Here is a 25,972-nt window from a genome sequence, read left to right on the forward strand (position 1 = left end):
AGCTGCCTCCTGGGCGGGGAGTTGGGAAGGCCGGCGAGGTGGGGGAGGGGACGACCGGACGCTGGCTGCTTGTGGTCGCATCCAGCTCTGCTTCCGCCTGTGTTCTGACCTCCCCCTGTTCCCCTTGTCGGCTCTTCTGGCCCTGCAGCCCGCCCAAGTTCAGTGGTAGCCTTTCCTAGTGTCTCTTCCTCGTTACCCTTCTTACAAACACGGTGGGCAGAACTTGCCCAAAGAGGAGAGGGATGGAAGGGCTGGTGAAGGGGGTCTGGTGGGGGAAGGAAGGACCTGACTGCACGTGGGCTGCAGTCAGGACGCAGCAGTACCCATCTGTCCGTCTGGTTTAGCCAGGAACCATGTCTGGGGCCAGGCCAGCTGCAAGAAGGGTGAACGGAGAGTGTAAGCAGGATCCTTTTCCGTGGGTGAACATTTGCTCCAAGGAGATCCTTGGCTCTGTGAGGATTAAACCTACTACATAGTCTCTGCTTTGAACCTCTCTGAGCATTTCAGGCTGGTTAGCTATTCAGCCCTAGAGAGTTAGTATACCTTGCTCTCTGGCAGCTCTGGACCTTGGGTCTCTTTCTGATCAATTCCTGAGGCAGAAATAGAGCAGTTGTCACATTCTTTTTTTTTTTTAACCCAAGCATTTATTTAAAACAGGAAACACTATAAAAACAAAATATAACTCACTTTGACTGGTATTACTATACTGCCTTGAAAACTATATTTCACTTGAGAAATTACTAAGTATGATGAGAGACTCTTTACCAGGAGAGATGTCTGGTTGGCACCCTGAAATAGTAGAGTCCTATTGTAGACTATATCTGACCATTTGGAGAAATGTAGAAGGACAAGGGGTACAGGGCAAGTGGAGCACAGTCATGGTGGCTAGTCACCAGGGAGAGGGCCCACACTCACAAAAAGTCTAAATATCATGGGATAGAGATAGCTGTACTCAAATTCCTCAGCTCCCCTGCCCCTCTGCCAACCCCCAGTGGGCCTGCAGTTTCCTTCTTCCTTCCCTGCCAGCTGGAGGGACAGGGCCCCTTTCCTGGAAGAGCACCACTCTCTCCACCTGTAGTGTGGGCCTCCTCAGTGCCCCTCTCCGTACCATTCTTTATTCTTTGTCTCCTGCCCCTTCGCTCATTCCTTTCTCTGGTTTTGCTTTTCAAATATACACATCTGTCTCACCTTGGAAAAAGGTCTACCACAGGTCACACATTTGGTAGTATTAACAGGTGGTCCTGAGTGGGCCTTAAGTTCACCACACTCCAGCAGGCACTGAGGTTAGGAGAGTTTGCGTGTGTGTGTTGTTTAAGTTTCCACGTAATTGTTCTTACGCTCACAGCACTCGCATGCATTATATCTCACCAGATTTACAGGTTGGACACATTAAGGCGCAAAGAAGTCAGGTGACACACTTCGAATCAGAGCCTGAGGCAGGGCAGTGACACATGTTGAACAGCTGCTGTGTTAGGCACAGACCTGAGTGCTTCCTATATATGAGCTCATTTAATTCTTACCACAACCCTGAAAGGTAGGTGTTACCAGTCATATTTTTATAGATGGTGACACTGAGATTCATAACACTTAAGTAACTTGCCCAGAGTCAGAGCTAGTGAGAAGAAGAGCTGGGATTAGAACATGGCCCCAGAGCCCATGTTCTTAACGACTTGTCCCTTCCTGGGAGCTGGGTGGTGTGTGTTATTGTTAACATCTGAACTCCGGGCCAGCTTAAATTTATTCTGTTAGAAATTTGAAATCCTCAGAATGCTTCCAAGCTATGACAGTTACTTTCTTTAGTACTTTGTAAACATACAAAATACTGTATGGGCTAAATATTACAGCACCCATGTCAGCATCCTCTAAATTATGTAGTGATCATGCATACTAATTTTACAGTAATAGAGGGAGCCATGGAAGAATCTTTCTAATTTTTAAAATAAATTTATTTATTTATTTATTTTTGGTTGCATTGAGTCCATGAAGAATCTTTGTTAATAAACCTATTCCATATGTTGGACTTGAAATGTATTTCATTATGAATTAAGGTATGACTTAACATTAGGATGAAATCCAAGGTAGAGGGCAAGGGCAAAAAGGTAATTTCATGGCAGATCAGTGAGGTGTCTGGCCAAGTCCATACATGTGTCCTGGGTACTCAAAATAGTTAAACATCAATGCTCAGGCACCATTAGGTAAATAGGCAACAACAGAGAGTCCTGTGTGGGAGGAAGAGGGGTTCCTTCCTCTTTCCAAAGTGAGGCCCTCCACCTGTTCTAACTCTTCCAGCTTTTGACTCATAGTTATTCCCATTATTCCTTCCCCCTGCTCCCTTCCTTTAATATTGCCACCCCCATTCAGTCTCATACTGTCTTTAAACATCATGACAGTTGTAATTAACATGTACTGAGTTTTTCCCAGGCACTGGACACTGCTCAGAGCTTTACAAACATCTTGTCTATTTAATCTTCTGCTGAGTGCTTTTTTTTAACATCTTTATTGGAGTATAATTGCTTCACAATGGTGTGTTAGTTTCTGCTTTATAACAAAGTGAATCAGCTATACATATACATATATCCCCATTTCTCCTCCCTCTTTTGTCTCCCTCCCACCCTCCCTATCCCACCCCTCTAGGTGGTCACAAAGCACTGAGCTGATCTCGCTGTGTGTGCTATGCGGCTGCTTCCCACTAGCTATCTGTTTTACATTTGGTAGTGTATATATGTCCATGCCATCCTCTCACTTTTTCCCAGCTTACCCTTCCCCCTCCCCGTGTCCTCAAGTCCATTCTCTACATCTGTGTCTTTATTCCTATCCTGCCCCTAGGCTCTTCAGAACCATTTTTTTAAGATTCCATATATATGTGTTAGCATACAGTATTTGTTTTTCTCTTTCTGACTTACTTCACTCTGTATGACAGACTCTAGGTCCATCCACCTCACTACAAATAACTCAATTTCGTTTCCTTTTATGGCTTAGTAATATTCCATTGTATGTATGTGCCACATCTTCTTTATCCATTCATCTGTCAGTGGACGCTTAGGTTGCTTCCATGTCCTGGCTACTGTAAATAGAGCTGCAGTGAACATTGTGGTACATGTCTCTTTTTGAATTATGGTTCTCTCAGGGTATATGCCCAGTAGTGGGATTGCTGGGTCATATGGTAGTTCTATTTTTAGTTTTTTAAGGAACCTCCGTACTGTTCTCCATAGTGGCTGTATCAATTTACATTCCCACCAGCAGTGCAAGAGGGTTCCCTTTTCTCCACACCCTCTCCAGCATTTACTGTTTGTAGATTTTTTGATGATGGCCATTCTGACTGGTGTGAAGTGATACCTCATTGTAGTTGTGATTTGCGTGTCTCTAAGGATTAGTGCTGTTGAGCATTCTTTGATGTGTTTGTTGGCAATCTGTATATCTTCTTCGGAGAAATGTCTATTTAGGTCTTATGCCCATTTTTGGATTGGGTTGTTTGTTTTTTTGATATTGAGCTGCATGAGCTGCTTGTATATTTTGGAGAGTAATCCTCTGTCAGTTGCTTCGTTTGCAAATATTTTCTCCCATTCTGAGGGTTGTCTTTTCATCTTGTTTATGGTTTCCTTTGCTGTGCAAAAGCTTTTAAGTTTCATTAGGTCGTATTTGTTTATTTTTGATTTTTGTTTTTTATTTCCATTTCTCTAGGAGGTGGGTCAAAAGGAATCTTGCTGTGATTTATGTCATAGAGTGTTCTGCCTATGTTTTCCTCTAAGAGTTTTAGTGTCTGGCCTTACATTTAAGTCTTTAATCCATTTTGAGTTTATTTTTGTGTATGGTGTTAGGGAGTGTTCTAATTTCATTCTTTTTCATGTAGCTGTCCAGTTTTCCCAGCACCGTGCTAAGTGTTTTTTATTATCCTTTATTTAACTCTTGCAACCACTCTATAAGGTAGATGCTATTATTATTTGCTCCCCTGGTGTGCCAGAAAACCTCCAGGTTGGTCACAACTCTTTCTGGGCTCAGCATGTAAGGGAAACTTCACCCACATGATAGCCAAGAAGTGTCAAAGAAGACAGAAAAGTCAGAAGAAACCAAGACATCTTGGACCACTAGATGATTCCTGGCAGGAAAGGTAAGGCCCTGGGTGATATCCCTTCCCCTTAACAAATCTGAATCTCTGGGCCTACTGAAATTCTGTATGCCTGACGTACAGTGTGGCATTTGCAGGGATTCAGGGGGGCACCTCAGGTAGGATACCCAGGGCAAACTTAAGACATCTAAGGAATGTTGGTGGAAATGCTTTGTGATTGCAGAAAATGTTCTCCTTGCCTTTATGTGTGTTTTTGGCAGAAAGAGAATATTTAACTGGGACCTTGTGTCTCAAAAGGTCCAGGACAGGTATACTGAAAACCAGGGACTTAGAGTTGAGATTAATTAGAAATGAATAGTCCCACCGCAGCCATGCAAACACAAATATACCTCATTTTATGCAACAACTGTATTTTCTAAATCAAATTATATTTTAAAAGTGTTAGGGAGGTGAGCTATTTAAAGGAACGCAACAGTGAAGCCTTTTTATAATATGATTAATTACCTCCTGATAAATCTGGATTTTTCTTATATTAGGTTTGCCCATCTGTTCGGCTTTGTTAAGTAGACAGCACCAAAATGGGCTCTCCTCCCAGACTCCATCTCCCCAGGGGCCTGAGAGTTAGGTCTTCTGAATGATAAGTAAAATGCCAGAGCAAATGGTGGCAGGAAGTACTTATGCGTAGTAGGTGCTCAGTACATATTTAGATAATGAATGAGGTGCTTGGATTATTTTATTCAAGGCTGGCTGATGTTGTGATGCCACTCTGGAGGCTGAGCCATGAAGAACAGCTCAAGGTAGGTACCCAGCTTAAGTCTTCACTCCTCCATTCTATCAGGTGCTAGACTTGTAGGAAGCTTGGCTGAACAGGTCTACCCAGATGCCCCAACGTGTCCTTAAACTCAATATGCTAATGACTCTGAAATTTTCACTTTAGGCCAGTTATGTCTTCCAAACTCTAGAGCCTTATATCCGAATGCCTGTTTCCTTTCTTCCTTGCTTTTTTTGGGGGTTATTCTTATAGCTCTGTGTGTGTGAGTAGCAAGTGTTCTTGCTGCTTCATATATAGCTGCACTTTCCAACACAGTAGCCACTAGCTACTGGAAGCCTTTGATGCAGAGCATGATCACAAGATTAATTGGAGATGTGGTATATATATACACAATGGAATATTGCTCAGCTACAAAAAATGAAATAATGCCATTTGCAGCAATGTGGACCTAGAGATTATCATATTAAGTGAGGTAAGCCAGACAGAGAAAAACAAATATATCATTTATATGTGGAATCAAAAAAAAATGATACAAATGAACTTACTTGCAAACCAGAAATAGACCCACAGACATAGAAAACAAACTTATGGTTACCAAAGGGGAAAGTGGGGGAGGGATAAATTAGGAGTTTGGGATTAACATACACTACTATAACATACACTATAAATCCATACAGTGGATTTATACACTACTATATATAAAATAGATGACCAACAAGGGCCTACTGTATAGCACAGGGAACTGTACTCAATATTTTGTAATAACCTATAAAGGAAAAGAATCTAAAATATATATATATATGTATATGTATATATATACATATAAAACTGAATCACTGTGCTGTATACCTGAAAGTAACACAACATTGTAAATCAACTATACTTCAATTTAAAAAAAGGCATTAAAAAATAAGATTAATTGGGGATACTTTTTGGTGAGTAGTCATTGTATTATAGTGCTAGGAATCAACCTCCCCGCCCCCCAGCTTTCTTCCTCTAAAAGCCATATGCCTGAGACCTAGTAAGCACTTCATAAATATTGATGTTGGTGCTGCTGGTCTCATTATCATCATTGTTGTCAACATCGTCGTCATCATCATTGTTATCATTTTATGTTACTTTCTGTACTGGGAGCAGTCTCCTGCTTATTAGAGACATGCCCTTTCTATTTCACATCCCCATATCCCTGAAAGTTAAGAGCTTTCTGCGATAAATCTGCCTTAAAAGAACTGGTAGGGGAGGTGAGTGCTGGTGAGAGAAATCACAGTGGCATATTTCTGAGACTTAATTCCAGTATCCATTCCTAGATTCTATTCCTGAACTTACCATTTGCCCATTTTCAATAAATCCACTTGAAACACCATCATTTTATATTAGTTACACTGTTTAATATCCATATGCCTTAAACTACAGTTCATTAGGATAGGCACTTGGCTTTCTTTTTTTCCCCTGTGTGCTGAATTAAATGAGTATATGACGTCAGTGTTCTGTTATTCACTAACAGAAAAACAAAACCCATTACATTTTACTTCCCTCTTAAAATCTGAACAGAAAGCAGACATTATCATATTGCACATTTGTGGCATGAGAGAAAATATTGCGGACTAGCTCCATTAAGAATAAGCTTTTTAATGGCCAGACCAGGAAACAGGTTTTCTCTGAAAAATGGCCTTGAGCATGAATTAGGTACTTTGCTTCTTCATATTTGCATATGCCTCTTTGGATTAGGGGATTTGAGTTGCTAGACATTTTATTCTAAATAATCTTTTAGGAAGAAAACCATGTAAATCAAATTCTTTTTCTTTCCATAGACAGGAACATGGTCTGTGTACGGTCTAACATCTGAAAAACATCCCCAAGAAACACAGTCAAGTGGCACAGGTAATAAGGAACAAAGGCTGGTTGAAGATGACCCCAGGCATTGCAGTCTATAACGGCAGCATGCCTGATATTTTAATCATAGAGCTCTTCTAGTGCTACAGGGGAGGAGGGGTTCTGTTCTGAAAGTGTACTTCTTAACGGTGGAGAGAACATTGCTAGTGTTTCAGTTCAGAGAGGGTGGAGAGGAGGAGAGAGAACTGCATCCATTATTGCAAATGTCAAGCATCCAAGGAATTTAATACAAGGGAAATTTAGGACAGAGAGATACTGATAAGGGCAGGATAGCAAGTGGCAGGTGTCTGTATTTGGAAGGCTAGTGTTTTCAGCAGAACAAGGTTGAAACATATCATGAGAGATGTGGGAATGGGCGTAAGGCATCTACATCATTAGATTGGCCTCTGAGACATTTTAGTATCCCTCTATTTCATGTACCCACTATTTATTGAGTACCTACTATGTGTCAGGCACTGGACTAGGTGCTGGGGATCCAGTGGTGATTCAAACAAACATGGTGCCTGCCCTCCTGGAACTTAAAAGAAAAAGGCAAAAGAAACAGGACTTCCAAATGACATACTTGTTCCCTGTTTATACTTACAGCACCCATCCTCCTAATGATTCAGCTTTCTGACACTTGGGTGGTGCCTTCTCATAGGACACATCTTGACCTCAAAGATTTCCTGGCTAGAACACAACTCCCATCATAGGATCATTCTCTGGAAATCTTCCTGCATGACCCTTGTCAGCTTCTTCTCCCATTGTCTTCAGTGACTATTCCAAACTCTTACCTCTCCTCGAATTTCCTATCCCATCACATTTACCCTTGCTCTTGACAGATGGCTGTGCCTGGTTCTTCACTGGAAAATTAAGACCAACAGATGAGGATTCCCTTAGCTGCTTCCCCTACCATCTACCAATTTCGCTGAAATCTTACCCCTCCTTTCCCTCCTATCTCAGTGAAATGCTGTTAGTCTTCTACCTGTCCAAGGCTATTCTTCCTTGAAACACCATCTTGGACTCATCTCCTCTCTCCCCAGGTCCCTTATTCCTTTGTTACATTCCCTCTTTCTCCCGTTTCTTTACCTACTTTTCTCCACCTCTACCGGCTCTTTTCTTTCATAAACATATTCAATTAAAAAAAATCTGATGGTTCTTGCTTCTGCCCCCAACAATTCCTAGAAATTAATCTTGCCAAATTCATCAGTGAGCTCTGTTTTGCCAAATTAAATGGAAACTTTCTGCCCCTAACTTACTCAACTTTTCTCTGCCTTTGGTACCACTTATTATTCTTATTTTCCTCCTTGGGAACACTGTCTTTGTTTGGTTTCTGTGATACCATTCTCTGATGGTTTTCCTCCTATTTCGCTGGCCACTTCTTAGTCGTTCTCATGGGATCTTTTTCTCCCTTTCTTTCCCACGATAAGTGTTGGTGTCCTCCAGGACTCTGTCCTTGGCCTTCTTTTTGAATATATTCATGGGAGATTGCACACCACTATAGCTGATGATTGGAATGACCACCTGTAAATTGACAACTCCTAAACTTATATTTGCATACCAGCTCCATCTTGAGCTTCAGGAGGTGGGGTTCCAAAGGCTACCGAACATCCTCACCTAGTTTTCCTGTAGAGCTCTTCAAATCAGCATTGGCCCAGATCCAGATTTCTCAACCTTCGCACTATTAACATTTTGGGTTGGATGGTTATTTATTGTGTGGGGCTATTAGGTGCACTGGAGGATGTTTAGCAGCATCCGTGGCCTCTGCCCCTAGAGGCCATGAGTTGTGACAACCAAAACTGCCTCCAGATATCTCTTGTGGGGCACAATCACCTCCGGTTGAGAACCATTGCCCTAAACTAAATTTACCCTCTTCCCTTTCCAAATGTGCCCTTTTTTCTCACGTTAGTAAATGGTAGCAACGTGTACTAGAAACATATGTCCTCTTAGACTCCTCTGTCTTAATCCTACCACTTCCTCCTCAGCCACATATAATAAATCTCCACGTCCTTTCAGTTTTCCTTTCTTTTTTTTTTGTTTTCTTATTTATTTCGTTCAGTTTTCCTTTCTAAAAATACTTTGACTCTACCCTCTTCTTTCTATTTCCACCACCATCATCACCACTCCAGTCCAAGCAACTGGTCTCTAGCATCTGTATTGTTATGACTGTAGATATTCACTCCTGAGCCAAGTAGATGTACTAAGATTTTGTTTCCTTTATTGTACTGTTCTTTTCTTTCATTTTATGTTGTGGAAAATTACAAACGTGTAAAAGTATAGAATGGTATAACAAACCCCATGTACCCATTACCCAGCTTCAGTAACTATCAACACATGGCCCATCTTGCTTTCACTATACTCTCACCCACTTTCCACCAGCCCCTTTGGATTTGTTTGAGGCAAATTCCAGACATTATATCATATAAGATATAAATACCACAGCATGAGTTTTAACAGAAAGGACTTAATTTTTTAACATAGTTTCATACCATTGTCACACCTGCAAATAAACATTTATCCCATAATATCATCAACTACCTAGTAAATGTTCAGATTAGGCACTGTTCTATCTCATAAAAAGCTTAATTGATATAGTTGGCTTGTTCAAATCAGGATTCAAACAAGGTATATACATTGCATTTGATTAACATGTCTCTTTAGCCTCTTAATTTTTAAGTACCCCTCCCTATTAATTTTTTTGTCCCTGCAATTTACTTTTTGAAGAAACTGGTTTGTTTTCCTCTGGAGATTCTCCCATTCTGGATTTTGCTGATTGAATCCCCTTGATATCATTGAATGTTCTTCCTCTATCCCCTGTATTTCCTCTAAGCTGGTAGATCTAGAGTGTTGATCAGATTCAGGTTTGATTTTTGGCAAGAATGTTTTTATATGTAGATGTCTAATGGGCTCTCTTTTTTGGTGATGTTAACATTGAACAACGGATTCAGGTGTCATCAGTCTGATTCACTCATTGAAAAGTTCCCTGTCAGCTTTTCGCTTAATGGTTTAGCTGTCATTAGTGATCAGTGCCTAGATCTCTTATTTTGGGGGGGGGGGTTGCAATGCAGTTCTGTTCTAAATCTATTATTTATTAGCTGGAATTCTTCTAGAAATAACTTTTCCCTATCAACCCTTTGGTTACTCTAAGGTACTCTTACAGGAAAGGCAGGATAAATCCTTGGTTCTTTCACCTTCCTCAAAAGATGATCAGTTAATGTGTTTGTTTTGGTATCATTAGGAACTCATAGATTTTTAACATACTTGATATGTTTCAATCTACTGCAGATACTAGGGGTTTTTTGGTACTCCAGTTACTCCATTTTTGGCCAATTGGAACCTCTTTTAATTGGCTGTGAGACCTAGATGGCCGTGATAGTTCTGGAATGGTAAGATATTTCTAGCACATCTAGTCCATTTTATGCCTGGGAGCTGGAATCAGCCGTTTCTTTTTTTTTTTTGCGGTACGCGGGCCTCTCACTGTTGTGGCCTCTCCCATTGTGGAGCAAGGCTCCGAACGCGCAGACTCAGCGGCCATGGCTCACGGGCCCAGCCGCTCCGCTGCATGTGGGATCTTCCAGGACTGGGGCACGAACCCGCGTCCCCTGCATCGGCAGGCGGACTCTCAACCACTGCGCCACCAGGGAAGCCCTCAGCCGTTTCTTTAAGGAATCCTTGTCTCTGTTAGTGGGAAATGGCAGGGTGCTAGGTGCGTGCTTATTTATACTGAGTTGGTCATATTTCAATGCCTTTTTAGTGGACAGAGCTAGGAAATATTTTTTAAAAGAAAATATATCATGAGTTCACAGTAATATGTCCAAATCAAATTAAAAATTATAGAGTTTTTACTTAAATCCTTTGATTTTATATTTTTATCTCTTGTCTCTTACAATTAAAACTTTAGTCCTGACAACATTAGAATACTTACAATTGACCCTTGAACAAGGACATAGTTAAGGGCGCCAACCCCTGTGCAGTCGAAAATCCACTTCGTATCTGTGGTTCCACATCTGTGGATTCAATCAGCCATGCGTCGTGTAGTACTGTAGTACACGTTTAGTGAAAAAAACTTCATATAAGTGGACCTGTGCAGTTCAAACCCATGTTGTTCAAGGGTCAGCTGTACTTATTTATTCCATCCTACTCTTTACATATAATTTCAGAACAACAATACTAGTATTATTACTAACAAATGATTACTGAAAAGAGCTCAAGATTTCTGTCCAGTTCTTTTTGTCCAATTATTGTGGCTCTGAAGGAATTCATCTCTTTGTAGTTACACCACCAACTTGACATGATACATGGATTCTTTTTTTTTCTTCATTCTTGCTTTCAAATTTTAGGGATTGATTTTTTTCTTCTTCCTTTTGATTAAATTTTTGTTTTATAATTTTGTAAGATATTTACATGGTTTCAAAGTCATATCTACAAAATAAAGGTGTATTTTCTTTTTGTTTTGTTTTTTGGCCGCGCCACATGCAGGATCTTAGTTCCCTGACCAGAGATTGAACCTGCCCCCCCTGCAGTGGAAGTGCAGAGTCTTAACCACTGGACCTCCAGGGAAGTCCCATAAAGGTGTATTTAAAGAGGTCTAGTTTTCACTTCTGTCCCCTCTGCCCAGTTCCCTTCCTCCTTCTATGGGTAACATTTTTATTCACTTTTATTTATTTTAAAAAATGGAAACATATTTGTATCTCCCCTTTTCTTAGCTAAAAGGTAGCTTAATATGGACACAGTTCTGTACCTTTTTTCCACATAATAATATGCTTCATTTTTTTAATATTTACAATTGTTATATCTTCTTGGATTGATCCTTTGATCATTTTTTTAACATCTTTATTGGAGTATAATTGCTTTACAATGGTGTGTTAGTTTCTGCTGTATGCTTCATTTAAAAAAAATAACTGCTTAGTCCTATGTAATATGATGGATTTTACAACTTTTAGTTTTCATTGGCTTGAATAATTACCTAATTTTCTCATTGGCTTAGTTTTCTCTGAACCTATTGCTATTTTTTTTTCTGAGTGCTCTAAGAGCTCTGTCAAACATTCATCAATGTTCTCCATATGGTCTAAAACTTGAGTTTAGTATTTTCCCTGAAGACCTTTTTTCTGAAGTCTCCATCCTAGGCTCCTGAGGCCTTCTGCCTAGCTGTTATCTTGGGACTCCTTTTGCTGTTCTTCTGTCTTTACCCCTGTTTCTCAGATCCCCTGTCTTCCTTTTTCTGGTTTACATCCTCATTTAGTTGGAATACAACCTCCATTAGCTTCCTGAGGAAGGGTGCCTAGGAGTAAACTTTGAGTTTTTGCATGTCTATAAATGTCTTAGTTCTTTCCTGACAATATGACTGAGAGTATTTCTAGATTTCAAATACTAGGTTTGAATCATTTGCCTTTATAAATTTGAAGACATGGTCTCATTGTCATCTGGCCGCTAATATTGTGTAAGCCTGGATGCTACTTTAAGTCCTATTCCTTTGTAGATAATCTCTCCCCTCTTTATTTCTCTAGAAGCTTTTAGGGAATCTCTGTCCGTGAAACTTCATGATCATGTGGCCCTTCTTTCATTAATTGTGATGGACACTTTCTAGTCCTTGTGAAGCTGGAAACTAATACTTTCAGACATGGGAAATTTTCCTGTATTATTATTTTTTTAATTTATTTTTTATTTTTATATTTTTGGCCATGCCACGTGGCTTGTGGGATCTTACTTCCCCAACCAGGGACTGAACCCGGGCCCTTGCAGTGAAAGTGCCAAGTCCTTACCACTGGACCACCAGGGAATTCCCTATTTTTATTTTTTTTTATTGAAGTATAGTTGATTTACAATGTTGTGTTAGTTTCAAGTGTACGGCAAACTGATTCAGTTATATATATATATTCTTTATCAGATTCTTTTCCATTATAGGTTATTATAAGGTGTTGAATATACTTCCCAGTGCCATACAGTAGATCCTTGTTGTTTCTCTATTTTATATATAGTAGTGTGTATATGTTAATCCCCAAATTCTAATTTATCCCTCCCCTGCCCCTTCCCCTTTGGTAACCATAAGTTTGTTTCTATATCTGTGAGTCTGTTTCTGTTTTATTTTATGTATGTATGTATGTATGACTGGCTGTGTTGGGTCTTCATTGCTGTGCGTGGGCTTTCTCTAGTTGCGGTGAGTGGGGGCTACTCTTTGTTGTGGTGCGCGGGCTTCTCATTGTTGTGGCTTCTCTTGTTGCAGAGCATGGGCTCTAGGCACGCAGGCTTCAGTAGTTGTGGCACATGGGCTCAATAGTTGTGATTTGTGAGCTCTAGAGCTCAGGCTCAGTAGTTGTGGTGCACGGGCTTAGTTGCTCCGCGACATGTGGGATCTTCCTGGGCCAGGGCGAACCCATGTCCCTTGTATTGGCAGGCAGATTCTTAACCACTGCGCCACCAGGGAAGCCCTCTGTTTGGTAAATAAGTTCATTTGTATCATTGTTTTAGATTCCACATATAAGTGATATCATATGATATTTATGTTTCTCTGTCTGACTTACTTCACTTTGTATGATAATCTCTAGGCCCATCTATGGGTTACTGCACATGGCATTATTTCATTCTTTTTATGGCTGAGTAATATTTCATTGTATATATGTACCACATCTTCTTTATCCGTTCCTCTGTCGATGGACATTTAGGTTGTTTCCATGTCTGGGCTATTGTAAATAGAGCTGCAATGAACACTGCGGTCCATGACTCTTTTTGAATTATGGTTTTCTCAGGGTATATGCCCAGCAGTGGATTGCTGGATCATATGGCAACTCTATTTTTAGTCTTTTAAGGAACCTCCATACTGTTCTCCATAGTGGCTGCACCACTTTACATTCCCACTGACACTGCAGGAGGGTTCCCTTTTCTCCACACCCTCTCTGCCATTTATTTGTAGACTTTTTTTTTAATTGGAGTATAGTTGCTTTACAAAGTTGTATTAGTTTCTGCTGTACAGCAAAGTGATTCAGTTATACATATATATATATATACACACTATTTTTTAGATTTCCTTCCCATTTAGGTCACCACAGAGCATTGAGTAAAGTTCCCTGTGCTATACAGTACATTCTCATTAGTTATCTATTTTATATATAGTATTTGTAGACTTTTTGATGATGGCCATTCTGACTGGTGTGATGTATTATTTCTTTAAGTACTTCCTCTCATTTTCTTTGTTCTCTCTATACCTCCTATTATTTGGATTTTGGACTTCATGAATTGATTCTGTAATCTGCTACTCATTCCTCTTCTATTTTCCATCTCTTTTCCCTTTTGTTCTTCTTTTTGTGAAATTTTCTTGAAATAAATGCCAACATTTTTATTGACTTTTTTTCTACCACCTTTTAATTTTCAAAAGCTTTTGCTTGTTCTCTGATTGTTCCTTTTGTATAGCATCTTCTTTTTTTAAAATAATGTAATATATATATACACATATATATATATATATTTTTTAATCTTGCTTTTTCCTTTTTTTTCCTTTTTTTTTTTTTTTGGCGGTACGTGGGCCTCTCACTGTTGTGGCCTCTCCCGTTGTGGAGCAAGCACAGGCTCCGGACGTGCAGGCTCAGCGGCCATGGTTCACGGGCCCAGCTGCTCCGCGGCATGTGGGATCTTCCCGGACCAGGGCACGAACTCGTGTCCCCTGCATCGGCAGGCAAACTCTCAACCACTGCGCCACCAGGGAAGCCCTTTTTCCTGTTTTTTGAATTGTCTGCTTCCTTCAGGGATTTTTTTTCCCTGTTTGTTTTGGGTATTGTCTTTTGCAATGAAGGCTTTAATCAAGTAGCTGGTGGTAGTTGCCTGACCATTCATGTTTAAGCATGAGGCTTTAAATTGATTGGCAGTTCAGCTTGAGTGGGTTTGTTGATTCTTGGCTTGACTGCTGGTGCTTGTGGGTGGGGGCCCATATCTCTCTCGGGAGATCATTACTCTGGGACTATTCAGTTTCTTGAGAGAATTTACATTGAATCTTCCTGTTTCCACCCCTGTGCCACCACTCCGCCTGGTATTTCCTGGTATTTGTGTGTTCATTTTTTCCTAAGGGAAAAAACATCCCCAACCTCCTGCTACAGAAGGATAGAGGTTTTTGGTAGGATGAGGTTGTTTACCAGTTTTATGTCCAGACTTTCAACCAAACCCTGTTTTAAGCCCTGTACCTTATCCCATCTCTATCTCCTTGCACTTCAAGTTTGAGCCTTTCCAGGCTTGTGTGGAGCAGATAAGCCTTACCTCTCATCAGATCCCCCTTTGTAGGCAATCCGGATGTAGCTTCCTTCATCTTGCTAAGTCAGTTGCCATTCCAGTCTTTTATCTGGTTTGCTCTTGTTGTCTTCTCTCCCATTATCTCTGTTCTTTCTTTCATTTATTCATTCAACAAGTACAATTGAGTACCTACAAATGCCAGGCACTATTCTAGGTGCTTAGGATACAATAATGAAGAAAATATCCCTTCCCTTGTGGAACTTATATTTTAGTGGGGGGAGACAGATTTTTAAAAAATAATAATAAAGTAAGTTATATAATATGTTAGAAGGTGATAAGTGCAGTGCTGGTCTGAATGTTTCTGTCCCTCCAAATTTCATATGTTGAAATCCTCACCCCCAAGGTAATAGTATTAAGAGGTTGGGGCCTTTGGGCGGTGCTTAGGTCATGAGAGTGGAGCCTTCATGATTAGGATTAGTGCCCTTATAAAAGAGGACCCAGAGAACTAGCTTGTCCATTCTTTTCGTTTATTTATTTATTTATTTGTTTGTTTTTTAAAATTTTTTTGGCTGTGTTGGGTCATCGTTGCTGTGCACGGGCTTTCTGTAGTTGTGGTGAGCGGGGGCTACTCTTCGTTGTGGTGCGTGGGCTTCTCATTGTGGTGGCTTCTCTTGTTGCAGAGCATGGGTTCTAGGCACGCAGGCTTCAGTAGTTGTGGCATGTGGGCTCAGTAGTTGTGGCTCATGGTCTCTTGAGCGCAGGCTCAGTAGTTGTGGCGCACGGGCTTAGTTGCTCCGTGGCATGTGGGATCTTCCCGGACCAGGGCTCAAACCCGTGTCCCCTGCATTGGCAGGCAGATTCTTAACCACTGCGCCACCAGGGAAGCCCCTAGCTTGTCCATTCTGCCATGTGAGGTTCCAGTGAAAAGACAGAAGCCGTCATTGAGGAAGCTGTCACCAGACACTGAATCTGCCGGAACCTTGATTTTGGATTTCCCAGTCTCCGGAACTGAGAAATTTTTGTTGTTTATAAGTCATCCAGTTTATGGTACTTTTGTTTTAGCAGTGCAAACAGACTAAGACGAATGCCCTGGGGAAAATGCAGCAGGATAAGGAGGATGAGAAGTCATAAGTTTGGGGGAAATGTGGGTTGTAATTTTAAATGGGATCAATGTAGGCTTCATTGAGAAGGTGATATTTGAATAAAGCAGTAGTTCTCAACTGGAATTAGTTTTGCCCTACAGGGGACATTTAGCAATGTTGGAGACATTTTTGGTTGTCACCACTGGGGGATAGTTGGACGGTGCTACTGGTATCTTTCTAGTGAGTAGAGGCCAAGGATGCTGTTAAACATCCTGCAGTGCAGAGGACAGCCCCCCACAACACAGAATTGACAATAGTGCCAAGGTTGAGAAACTTTGGAATTAAGACTTAAAGGAAATGAGGGTGTCAACCATGTGAAGGTCTGAGGGAAGAGCATTCTAGCCAAAGAGAACAGCCATGGCAAAGGCCCTAAGGTAGGAGTATGGCATGCTTTCTGGAGGAACTGAAGGTAGACTCAGAAGAGTAATAGGAGAAGAGGTAAGGTAGTTAATGGGGACCAGATAGTGTAGTGCCTTAGAGGTCATTGTTGGGACTTTGGCTTTTATTCTGAGCTGTTGGAGGTTTTGATTGGGGGGCGGGCATCTCATGATATGATTTAGGTTTTAAACAGGATCACTCTGGCTATTATATTGTGTATGGATTGTTGCAGGGAAAGGTAGAAGCAGGGAGAGACTAGTTAGGAGGCTCATGTGGTAATCCAGATGTGAGATGATATAGCCCAGTGGGAGCAGCAGAGGAGGTGGATATATCTTGAAGACAGAACTGCAGGATTTCTTGATTGATTGAGTGAAATGTATAAGAGAAAGAGAGGAGTGAAAAATGGCTCTAGGTTTTTGGGAGGAGAAAGTGGAACAGTGGAGTTACTATCTACAGAAATGGAAAAAGCTGTGGCAGAGCAGATATGAGCAGGGGGAGGTTAGTAGCTCAATTTTGGACATGTTGCATTGAGATACCTATTAGGCATCTGAGTAGATATGTTAAATAGGTAGTTGGATCTGTTAGGATGAGGTTCAAGAATTAGAAATCTTGGAGTTGTTAACATGTAGATGTTATTTAAAATCATGAGACTGGAAGAGATGACCAAGGGAGTGAGAGTAGATAGAAAGAGAACAGGAACATGGACTGAACCCAGGGGCATTCCCATTTTAAGAGGTCTGGGAGGAGAAGAGGAACCAGTAAAGGTGACTGAGAAGGGGCAGCCAGTGAGGTCAGAGGAAACCAGGAGAGTGTGGGATCCTGAAAGCCTAGTGAAGACAGTGAACTGAGGAGGAGGGGCTCATCAGCTGTGCCAGTGCTGCTAGTAGGTCAAGTAAGATGAGGAGTGTGAATTGACCTTTGAACTGCATGACACGGAGGTCGTTGGTGACCATAATGGGAGCTGTTTAGGTGGAGTGGTGGGGACCTGATTTGAGTGGGTGAGTAGAAGGAGAGGAATGGGAGGCAGTGAATATAGACAGTTCTTTTGAGGAGCTTTGCTACAAAGAGGAGCGGAGAAATGGAACAGTGGCTGGAGGGGAAAGTGGGTTCGAGAAGGTTACTTTTCTTTTTAAAGGTGGGAGAGTTAGAAGAACATGCTTGTGTATTGATGGGAATGATCCAGTAGTGAGGGAGGAAAATGATGCAAGAGAGAGAGAAGGGAGAATTGGTGGATCAATGAGTTTAAGTACGTTTATGTCTTTTTTATTCCTTTATTTCATTTTAGTAGGATTTTAAAGAGGAATAGTCTGTTATTTTAACCAGAAGGCCCTTTCACTCTTTTTAAAAATTTTATTTTATTGAGGTATAATTGACATGCAACATTGTGTAAGTTTAGGGTGTACAGTGTGTTGATTTGATACAGTTGATCCTTGAACAACATGGGGGTTGGGGCGCTGACCCTCTGCACAGTTGAAAATGCACCTATAACTCTGTAGTTGGCCCTCCATATCCTTGGTTTTCCCGTATCTGCAGTTCCATGTCTCGAGTTCAACCAACCCCAGATTCAACCAACCACAGATTGTGTAGTAATGTAGTACATATTTATTGAAAAAAATCCACATGTAAGTGGACCCACACAGTTCCAACCCATGCTGTTCAAGGGTCAACTGTATATTGCAATATGATGCTTAGGCATTCCCATGTAAGAATAGGAGTTTCAGGCTCTATTTTATAAATGAAGAAACCAAAGCCTTGGCTCATACAGTGCAGAAGCTGTATTTCATATTTACTTACCCATTATCTTCCAGGTCAGACTCAGTTTTTCAGTTCCCATCCTTCTAGGACCTCAAAGACATTTGCATCTTCTTCCAGAAAACATTCCTTTCCAACCAGCAAGTAAACAACAGTTGAACCAGTCTTTCTTTAAATCACCAACTTCAAAATTTGGAAAAATTTGTTCAGTATAAGTATCGTTAAGCATCTTATGTTGCATTTATATGAAATTATAGCAGAAGTGGTCAAGTGCACCCTTAATTGATTTTTACCCTCTCAAGTGGCACTGTTTTTTGGTGTAACTCTCCCTTCCATGCACTATTTTGGGTTTGTGTGAAAATGCAGTGGATCCAGAACCCATGCATTATGAAAACAAGAGGACCTAGTAGATCAGATAGTGTGTCCTGTTGTGGCAGCAACTGGCTTGTGTTTGAAGTTTGGCTTTAAGGATTTCTGATATCTCAACACTGAATCAGGATTGCTTTTGACCTGTATTTACCAGGGGAAGATGAAGGATCCAACTAAGCTAGTTGGCACCTGGTTATATGAAGAAATACAGAAACAATGGGCTTACATCAGGAAGTTATAAGTAAGAATGGAATTATAGCAGCTTAGTAGTATATTAGGAATTGCTGCCAGGAGGAATTCACAGAAATGGATGATTATTGTATTCCACGCTGTGTACACAACAAGCTGAAATTCTTCATACAGATACCTTTGCTGTTTCATAACTTCTTTCAATAATAATTATTGAGCACTGGTTATGTGCTAGACTCAGGATACAACTCTGAGCCTTCATGGAACATACTTTTTGGGCTGTCATGGATAGGATCCCTCAGTAAGGTTGCAGGGCAGTGATCATGTTTCTTATATCACTGCATTAGTTTGCTAGGACTGCCATAACAAAATCCCACAGACTGGGTGGCTTAAACAACATAAACTTATTTTCTCACAGTCCCGGAGGCTGGAAGTCCAAGATCAAGGTGTCAGCAGGTTTGGTTTCTTCGGAGACCTCTCTCCTTGGCTTGCAGATGGCTGCCTTTCTGCTGTGTCCTCATGTGGGCTTTCCTCTGTGCACGTGCACATCCCTGATGTTTCTGTGTATCCAAATTTCCTCTTCTTATAAGGACAACAGTCAGATTGGATTAGAGTCCACCTTAACTGCCTCATTTTAACTAATCACCTACTTAAAGGCCCTATTTCCAAACACAGTCACATTTTGAGGTACTGGGGGTTAGGACTTCAATGTATGAATCCTAGGGGGACACAGTTCAGCCCACAACACTCTCCTCTGGACCCCCAAAATTCATGTTCTTCTCACATGCAAAATACATTCACCCCCATTCCAACAGCCCAAAATTCTTAACACATTCCAGCATCAACTCTAAGTCCTAAATCTCATCTAAATGAAGTGTGGATGAGAGGTATCAGTCAAGGTATAATTCATCCTAAGACAGAATTAGCTGTGAACCAGTGAAGCTGGACAAATTATCTGCTTCCCAAATACAATCGTAGGACAGGCATAGGATAGACATTCCCATTCCAAAAGGAACAAATCAGAAAGAAGAAAGGGGTCTTGGGTCCCAAGCAAATCTGAAACCTAGCAGGGCAAATTCCACTAAATTTTAAGGCTTGAGAATAATCCTCTATGGGTTGATACTGTCCTCCAGGCCCACTGGTGTGGTGGGCCCACTGGGGTAGCAGCGTGGCCAACTGAAACCACAGCATTCGGACCCACCCTAATGGCCTAATTTTAACTTAAACACATCTTTAAAGACCTCGTCTCCAAATCTGGTCACATTCTGAGGTACTAAGCGTTCAACATATGAATTTGTGTGTAGGGGGGGATACGCTTCAGCCCGTAACAGTCGCTCAGCATGAATAATGAGCTGTCAAACTTTGTTAGTTTTGCCTGTGTAATAGTACTGTTTTCTTCCTAGTACTACAAAGTATTCCTTCAACAGTCCCCATTGGAGCCCTGCCTTCTGTTTCGTGAAGGTGGGTACTGGCGTGAGCTCATAGCCCACACCAATAGCCAAGGGCACACAATGGCCATCATCTCTTTCCATCCCCAGGAATTAAGGCAGGTGAGACTCAAAGGATGATAAGGAACAGCTTCTATAGCAGCCCTTACTATCAATATGCTGCAGTTGGTATTTGGAGGTTTCAGGGAAGATAGCAGAAACAATGCATCCATAGAATGTATGGGTTGGAAAGAAGGGTTGGGGATGATGATGAGGAGATGGCAAGGATCCTGTTAACCATGCTGCTGGCATAATGAAACCAAAGAGACTGAGGCTAGGTTACCAAGTTAATTATCATGTGAGGACTCCTGAGGATTTTCACAAGAACTTTGCCCACAGAACTTATTAGGTGTTCTACTAATTCCAGAAGCCAATTTAATAGAGACTAGAATATGGTCAGAATTTCATAATCTACATAATACTTTTACATTTGTAATACACTTAGAGCTTTCAAACATGCCTGTATCAAAATATTCTAATACTTATGTGATCATCTCAAGCAACTTGTGAAGTAGGCTGGAGAGGGAGAGGTATTGTTCCCTTCATTTCACAGCTGAGCAAATGGAGGCATAGAGGTACGCAAGGTTAAAGAGCTAGTAAATAGCAAAGCTATAGGGCTTGAACCCAGGTCGTTGATTCCTGGCCTTTTAACTCTATAGCTCCAACATAGTTTATTGTCATATGTCCTTGTGTCTAGCTGATGGATAGGGCTCTCTGTAGTGACGTAAGAATTTTAAAACGTTTAGAACTTGAAGAAAGGATTTAGTTACTGTGCTCATTCTGTTCCGTGCCCTTTCTTTCCTTTCTCTTAGGACGTGTGTCTTCTGAGGTGGTGTTTGGATGGGTGGATGGGATATTTGAAGTAGAGAAGTGTGAAAGGAATTGAAAGGTTATTGCTTGTTTGTGATGGGACAGAAGCTTAGTTTAGCTCCTAGGTTACAACAAGAATAACTCTCACACTTTCTTTAGAGAACTATTAAAGAGGCTCAAACCAGAGAAAGTGCCATGTCTGTTGTATAGCATTTGTCAAAAGCCAATAAGCAAAGGAGTGCTTCTGCTGAGATGTGAAAATAGCTTTTTTTTTTTTTTTTTGGTCCTACAGAACATTGCTTTAAGTGTTATCTATAATAGGATTTGAGTAATGTGCCTTCTTGTCTGACTACTGCAGGGCTGATTACCATAGAGCTTGGAGAGAAAATTTGTCAGAGGTGGGTTTTTGCTTGACTCCTGATTTTGTGGTCTGGGCAGGAGGAGCTCTGTGTTCAGAAGGAGACTGTAAAGAAGTTTTTCACCAAAGGGCCAGGAGCAGTCTGTGACTTTACATCACTTTACTTCCAGGAAAGGTAAACCTGGGACAGCCCAACAGCAAGCCGCAGTCTGATGGCTTGCCATAGTCTGGGTTGTGGATTACTGAGGCAGCGCCGCTGATGACCAAGTGTTTGCATGTACCTCCATCCCCTGAGAGGGAAACTCCTCCAGAGCTCTCAGGGCCATGCCATGGAGGCTTTGTCTCCTAGCTGAGATGCTGGGGCCTCCCTCTCCAACCAACCACTAGAGATAGGTTGGTCTGCCATTCCAAGGTGCTTTCTTCTTTTATTCTTTTCTAGCACTACGACCCGTTGCAGCCATCAGCAGTCCCCCTACCAGCTCCTGTTTGGGGAACCCCACATCTTTGAAGATCTCCTGGGGTTGAAGATCTGCATCTCTCCAGATGCCTTTTTCCAGGTTAACATTGCTGGTGCAGAGATACTGTATCGGACTATGGGGGAGCTGAGTGGAGTGAACTCTAACACCATCCTCCTTGACATCTGCTGTGTAACTGGCAAGTGGCAGCCCAGGGCAGAATCAACATGCAGCTTATCTCCCCAACACCATCCACGCAGAACCCAGGGCCCTTGCAGCCGAGGTAGGGAGGTGGTGCTAGTGGTGCAGGCATAACCTCATTGGTAATACCATAAAATACCCTCCTCTTATTCTCTCCTACTTCCCCAGGTGTGATTGGCCTCTCTCTGGCTCAGTATACCTCCTAGGTCCTTGGGATTGAGTTGGTGGAGCAGGCAGTAGAGGATGCCAGGTGGACTGTAGCCTTCAATGGTACACTGCTCACATTCTGGGGAGAAATTAAGAGCTGTAGTTGTTCTGTACTATGGGAACGGTTGTGTGGGAAAGGGCATCTACTGTATCCATGACTGGGGAGGAAGGGAAGGTGTTCTGGAGTGCTCAGAGTTGGATCCTGATGACTTTCTAAAAGAGGTCCCCCTTTTTTTTTCTTTTTTTTAAAAATTGAAGTATAGTTGATTTCAATGTTGTGTTAGTTTCAGGTATACAGCAAAGTGATTCAGTTATATATATATATACATATATATATATATATACACATATATGTATATATATATATTCTTTTCCAAATCATTTTCCCTGGGCTTCCCTGGTGGTGCAGTGGTTGAGAATCCTCCTGCCAATGCAGGGGTCACGAGTTCAGGCCCTGGTCCAGGAGGATCCCACATGCTGCGGAGCAGCTGGATCTGTGCGCCCCAACTGCTGAGCCTGCACTCTAGAGCCCGCGAGCCACAACTACTGAAGCCTGTGCTCCGCAACGGGAGAGGCCACAGCAATGAGAGGCCTGTGCACTGTGGCGAGGAGTGGCCCCCACTCACCACAGCTAGAGGGAGCCCGGGCACAGCAACGGGGACCCAACACAGCCAAAAATAAATAAATTCATTAAAAAAATTATTTTCCCTTATAGGTTATTACAAAATATTGAGTAGAGTTCCCTGTGTTATACAGTAGGTCTTTGTTGGTTACCTATTTTATATATAGTAGTGTGTATATGTTAATTCCAAACTCCTAATTTATCCCTCCCTAATCTTTTTGTTTCTATCTGGAAAAAGCCTAAGGGAAGGAATAAGCCTAGCTGATAGGAAGGGAACTTGGCAAAACTTTGAATAATATAGAAGAGCCTTCTTGACATTAGACTCATGAGGCATCATAACAATACAATAGGTTTCAAACTATTTTTAGCAGTAGGACCTTTTCTTTGAACAAAGTCTTAGGCCAAACTGCAACATAGAAAAAAGATTTTCTTTCCCCTCTACCTCACTTCTAGACAGCTCCTGAGGCTCCATGTGAAAGCCTCCAATATAGCAGAAGGAGCACTTGAGTTATAGTCAAGGTTCTCTTCTTGGTATAGGTCCTTATGTGCTGTGTGAGTCACTAAGTTGTAAAATAACACATCTAGTCTCTCAAGCTGAAAGGCCTACAGAGATATTGCAAGGGAAAGCGCATTGGAAAAAATGAAGCAGCTCCAAAAGCATTTCTTTCATTGTTATGCAGAAGTATGTTAGATCTAAAGGGAAGATGGCAGAGCCCTCCCTGCTTTCTGTACGTTTCTATAAAGCTGAAGCTCCCCACCCCCATCTGCTTGGCTTACATTTTGAGTTATGGCACGTGGGCCTCTCTTTTGCAGGCATCACCAACTGTGAATTCCATACTGGTCGAGCAGAGAAGATTTTGCCACAGCTACTGAAGTCAAAGGAAGATGGGCAGTTAATTGTTGCTGTAGTGAACCCAGCCCGGGCCGGGACTGCGTAAGGATGACTAGATTTCCTGCTACAGAGCTAGTTAGGTATTCCCATGATGTCCACCAGCTTTGGTCTCTCATTTCTATACCATGTTAAGGCTGCTCTCAGTGAGCTGGCTCTGAACCTGCTTCTCCTCTTTTCCTAACCAGTGCTATGTGCCAGCCAGTTGCAAGTTTATGATAACCTGGACCATGATAGTTTAATTATATTAATAGCAATGTGTTTCTTCCTTTAGATTACCAGGTGGTTCAAGCCATTCGAAACTACGGGGCCATCCGCATACTAGTTTTTGTTTCCTGCAAGCCCCATGGTGAAATCACAAGGAACATCATTGAGTGAGTCTTGACTTCGTTTTTAAATTATTTTTCCTGGGCTTCCCTGGTGGCGCAGTGGTTGAGAGTCTGCCTGCCGATGCAGGGAACATGGGTTCGTGCCCCGGTCCGGGAAGATCCTACATGCCACGGAGCGGCTAGGCCCGTGAGCCATGGCCGCTGAGCCTGCGCGTCCGGAACCTGTGCTCCGCAACCGGAGAGGCCACAACAGTGAGAGGCCCGTGTACTGCAAAAAATTAATTAATTAATTTTTCCTGATGGTCAAAGTAATCCTTATTGTTATGCTTATTGTGCAGAATTTGGAAAGTGTACAGAAGTATAAAGAAATAAAAACGTCATTATACTGTCATCAAGAGTCAATTATAGGGCCAGGTCTTGGATGAGGCAAATAAAGCAACCCACATCAGGTACAAAATTTAAGAGGATGCCCCAAATCTTAGTAATCAAGTTGCATTTTTTTTTTTTTTTTTTTTTTTTGCGGTACGCGGGCCTCTCGCTGTTGTGGCCTCTCCCATTGCGGAGCACAGGCTCCAGACGCGCAGGCTCAGCGGCCATGGCTCACGGGCCCAGCCGCTCCACGGCATGTGGGATCTTCCCGGACCAGGGCACAAACCCGTGTCCCCTGCATTGGCAGGCGGACTCTCAATCACTGCGCCACCAGGGAAGCCCCAAGATGCATTTTTAATGCAGTATTTTCAGAAATTAAATTGTCCAAAATACCTGTGAACAAAATATTAAGTTTTTTTAAAAAGTGAGATCCACTCCTGTACTTGGTAAGCCATGCCTCAGTCACCTTACTCTAGTCCTGGCCCTAGTTCCGATAAAACTGTATTTATGAAAGCAGGCAGCCAGCCTGCTGGCCATAATTTTACAATTTGACTTTCCAAATTATTGCATCAAGATATCATTTGTCTTGATTACTGAGTTTTTGGCACCCTCTTAAATTGTGCACCCACGGGGAATGCCTTCTGCTTCACTCCCAGTTCTGGCCCTGCTCAATTATTTTGATTTTTGAAATGTTTTCTTCTTGTAATCTCTCTCTCTTTTTTACATAAATAACACAATTGCTTTGTAATATTGGAACAACATAGGTGGGTATAAAGTACAGATGAGGGAATTCCCTGGCGGTCCAGTGGTTAGGACTCTGCACTTTCACTGCTGAGGACCTGGGTTCAAGCCCTGGTCTTGGAATTAAGATCCCACAAGCTGTGTGGCACAGCCAAAATAAATAAATTAATAAATAAAGTACAGATGAAATACCTAGATGAAGCAAATGAGAATTAAAAGGAAATAAATTGAGCTTTCAAGTCAGTGAGCTAGAAGAACAATAAAGCTAACGAAAACTGAAGGAAGAAATCAATAACATTTTAAAAATCCAGAAATTAATGAACTACAAAGGCAAGGCAGAAACAGAGACACAGAAATAGAGAACAAATGTATGGACACTAATGGGAAGTGGATGGGGGGATGAATTGGGAGAATGGGATTGACATATATACACTAATATTTATAAAATAGATAACTAATAAGAACCTTCTGTATAGCACAGGGAACTCCATTTTGCTGTACAGTAGAAACTAAGACAACATTGTAAAACAACTACACCCCAGTAAAAAAAAAACAAAAACCTATAGACTCAACAAATAAACCAGAAGGTGTTATTGGAAGAAGAAAATAAAATAGATAAGTAAACCTAATCAAGAATATGAAGTCTTAAATGAGAAAAAGGAGCATAACTATAGATATGAAGAAATTTTTAAAAATATAAGAAAGTACTTTGTATAACTCCTTCCTAATACGTTTGGAAACCTAGAT

At 41.5% G+C, this 25,972-nt stretch overlaps 1 protein-coding gene across 1 annotated transcript in view; it reads left to right on the top strand.

The window, feature by feature from the left end:
• Window positions 1–353: 353 nt before the first annotated feature.
• The window catches only part of TRMT2B (tRNA methyltransferase 2 homolog B), an 84,259-nt gene continuing 58,640 nt past the window's right edge, over window positions 354–25,972 (top strand). Inside the window, 12 exon segments of the mRNA XM_060002012.1 lie at window positions 354–396; window positions 3,925–4,108; window positions 4,809–4,863; window positions 6,650–6,658; window positions 6,661–6,673; window positions 6,676–6,719; window positions 20,161–20,307; window positions 21,493–21,587; window positions 21,852–22,066; window positions 22,237–22,338; window positions 23,711–23,831; window positions 24,041–24,160. Of these exon segments, the coding sequence (XP_059857995.1) occupies window positions 354–396; window positions 3,925–4,108; window positions 4,809–4,863; window positions 6,650–6,658; window positions 6,661–6,673; window positions 6,676–6,719; window positions 20,161–20,307; window positions 21,493–21,587; window positions 21,852–22,066; window positions 22,237–22,338; window positions 23,711–23,831; window positions 24,041–24,160 (1,148 nt within the window).

Source organism: Delphinus delphis, chromosome X (genome assembly GCF_949987515.2).
Source record: "Delphinus delphis chromosome X, mDelDel1.2, whole genome shotgun sequence".
Lineage (NCBI taxonomy): Eukaryota > Metazoa > Chordata > Mammalia > Artiodactyla > Delphinidae > Delphinus > Delphinus delphis.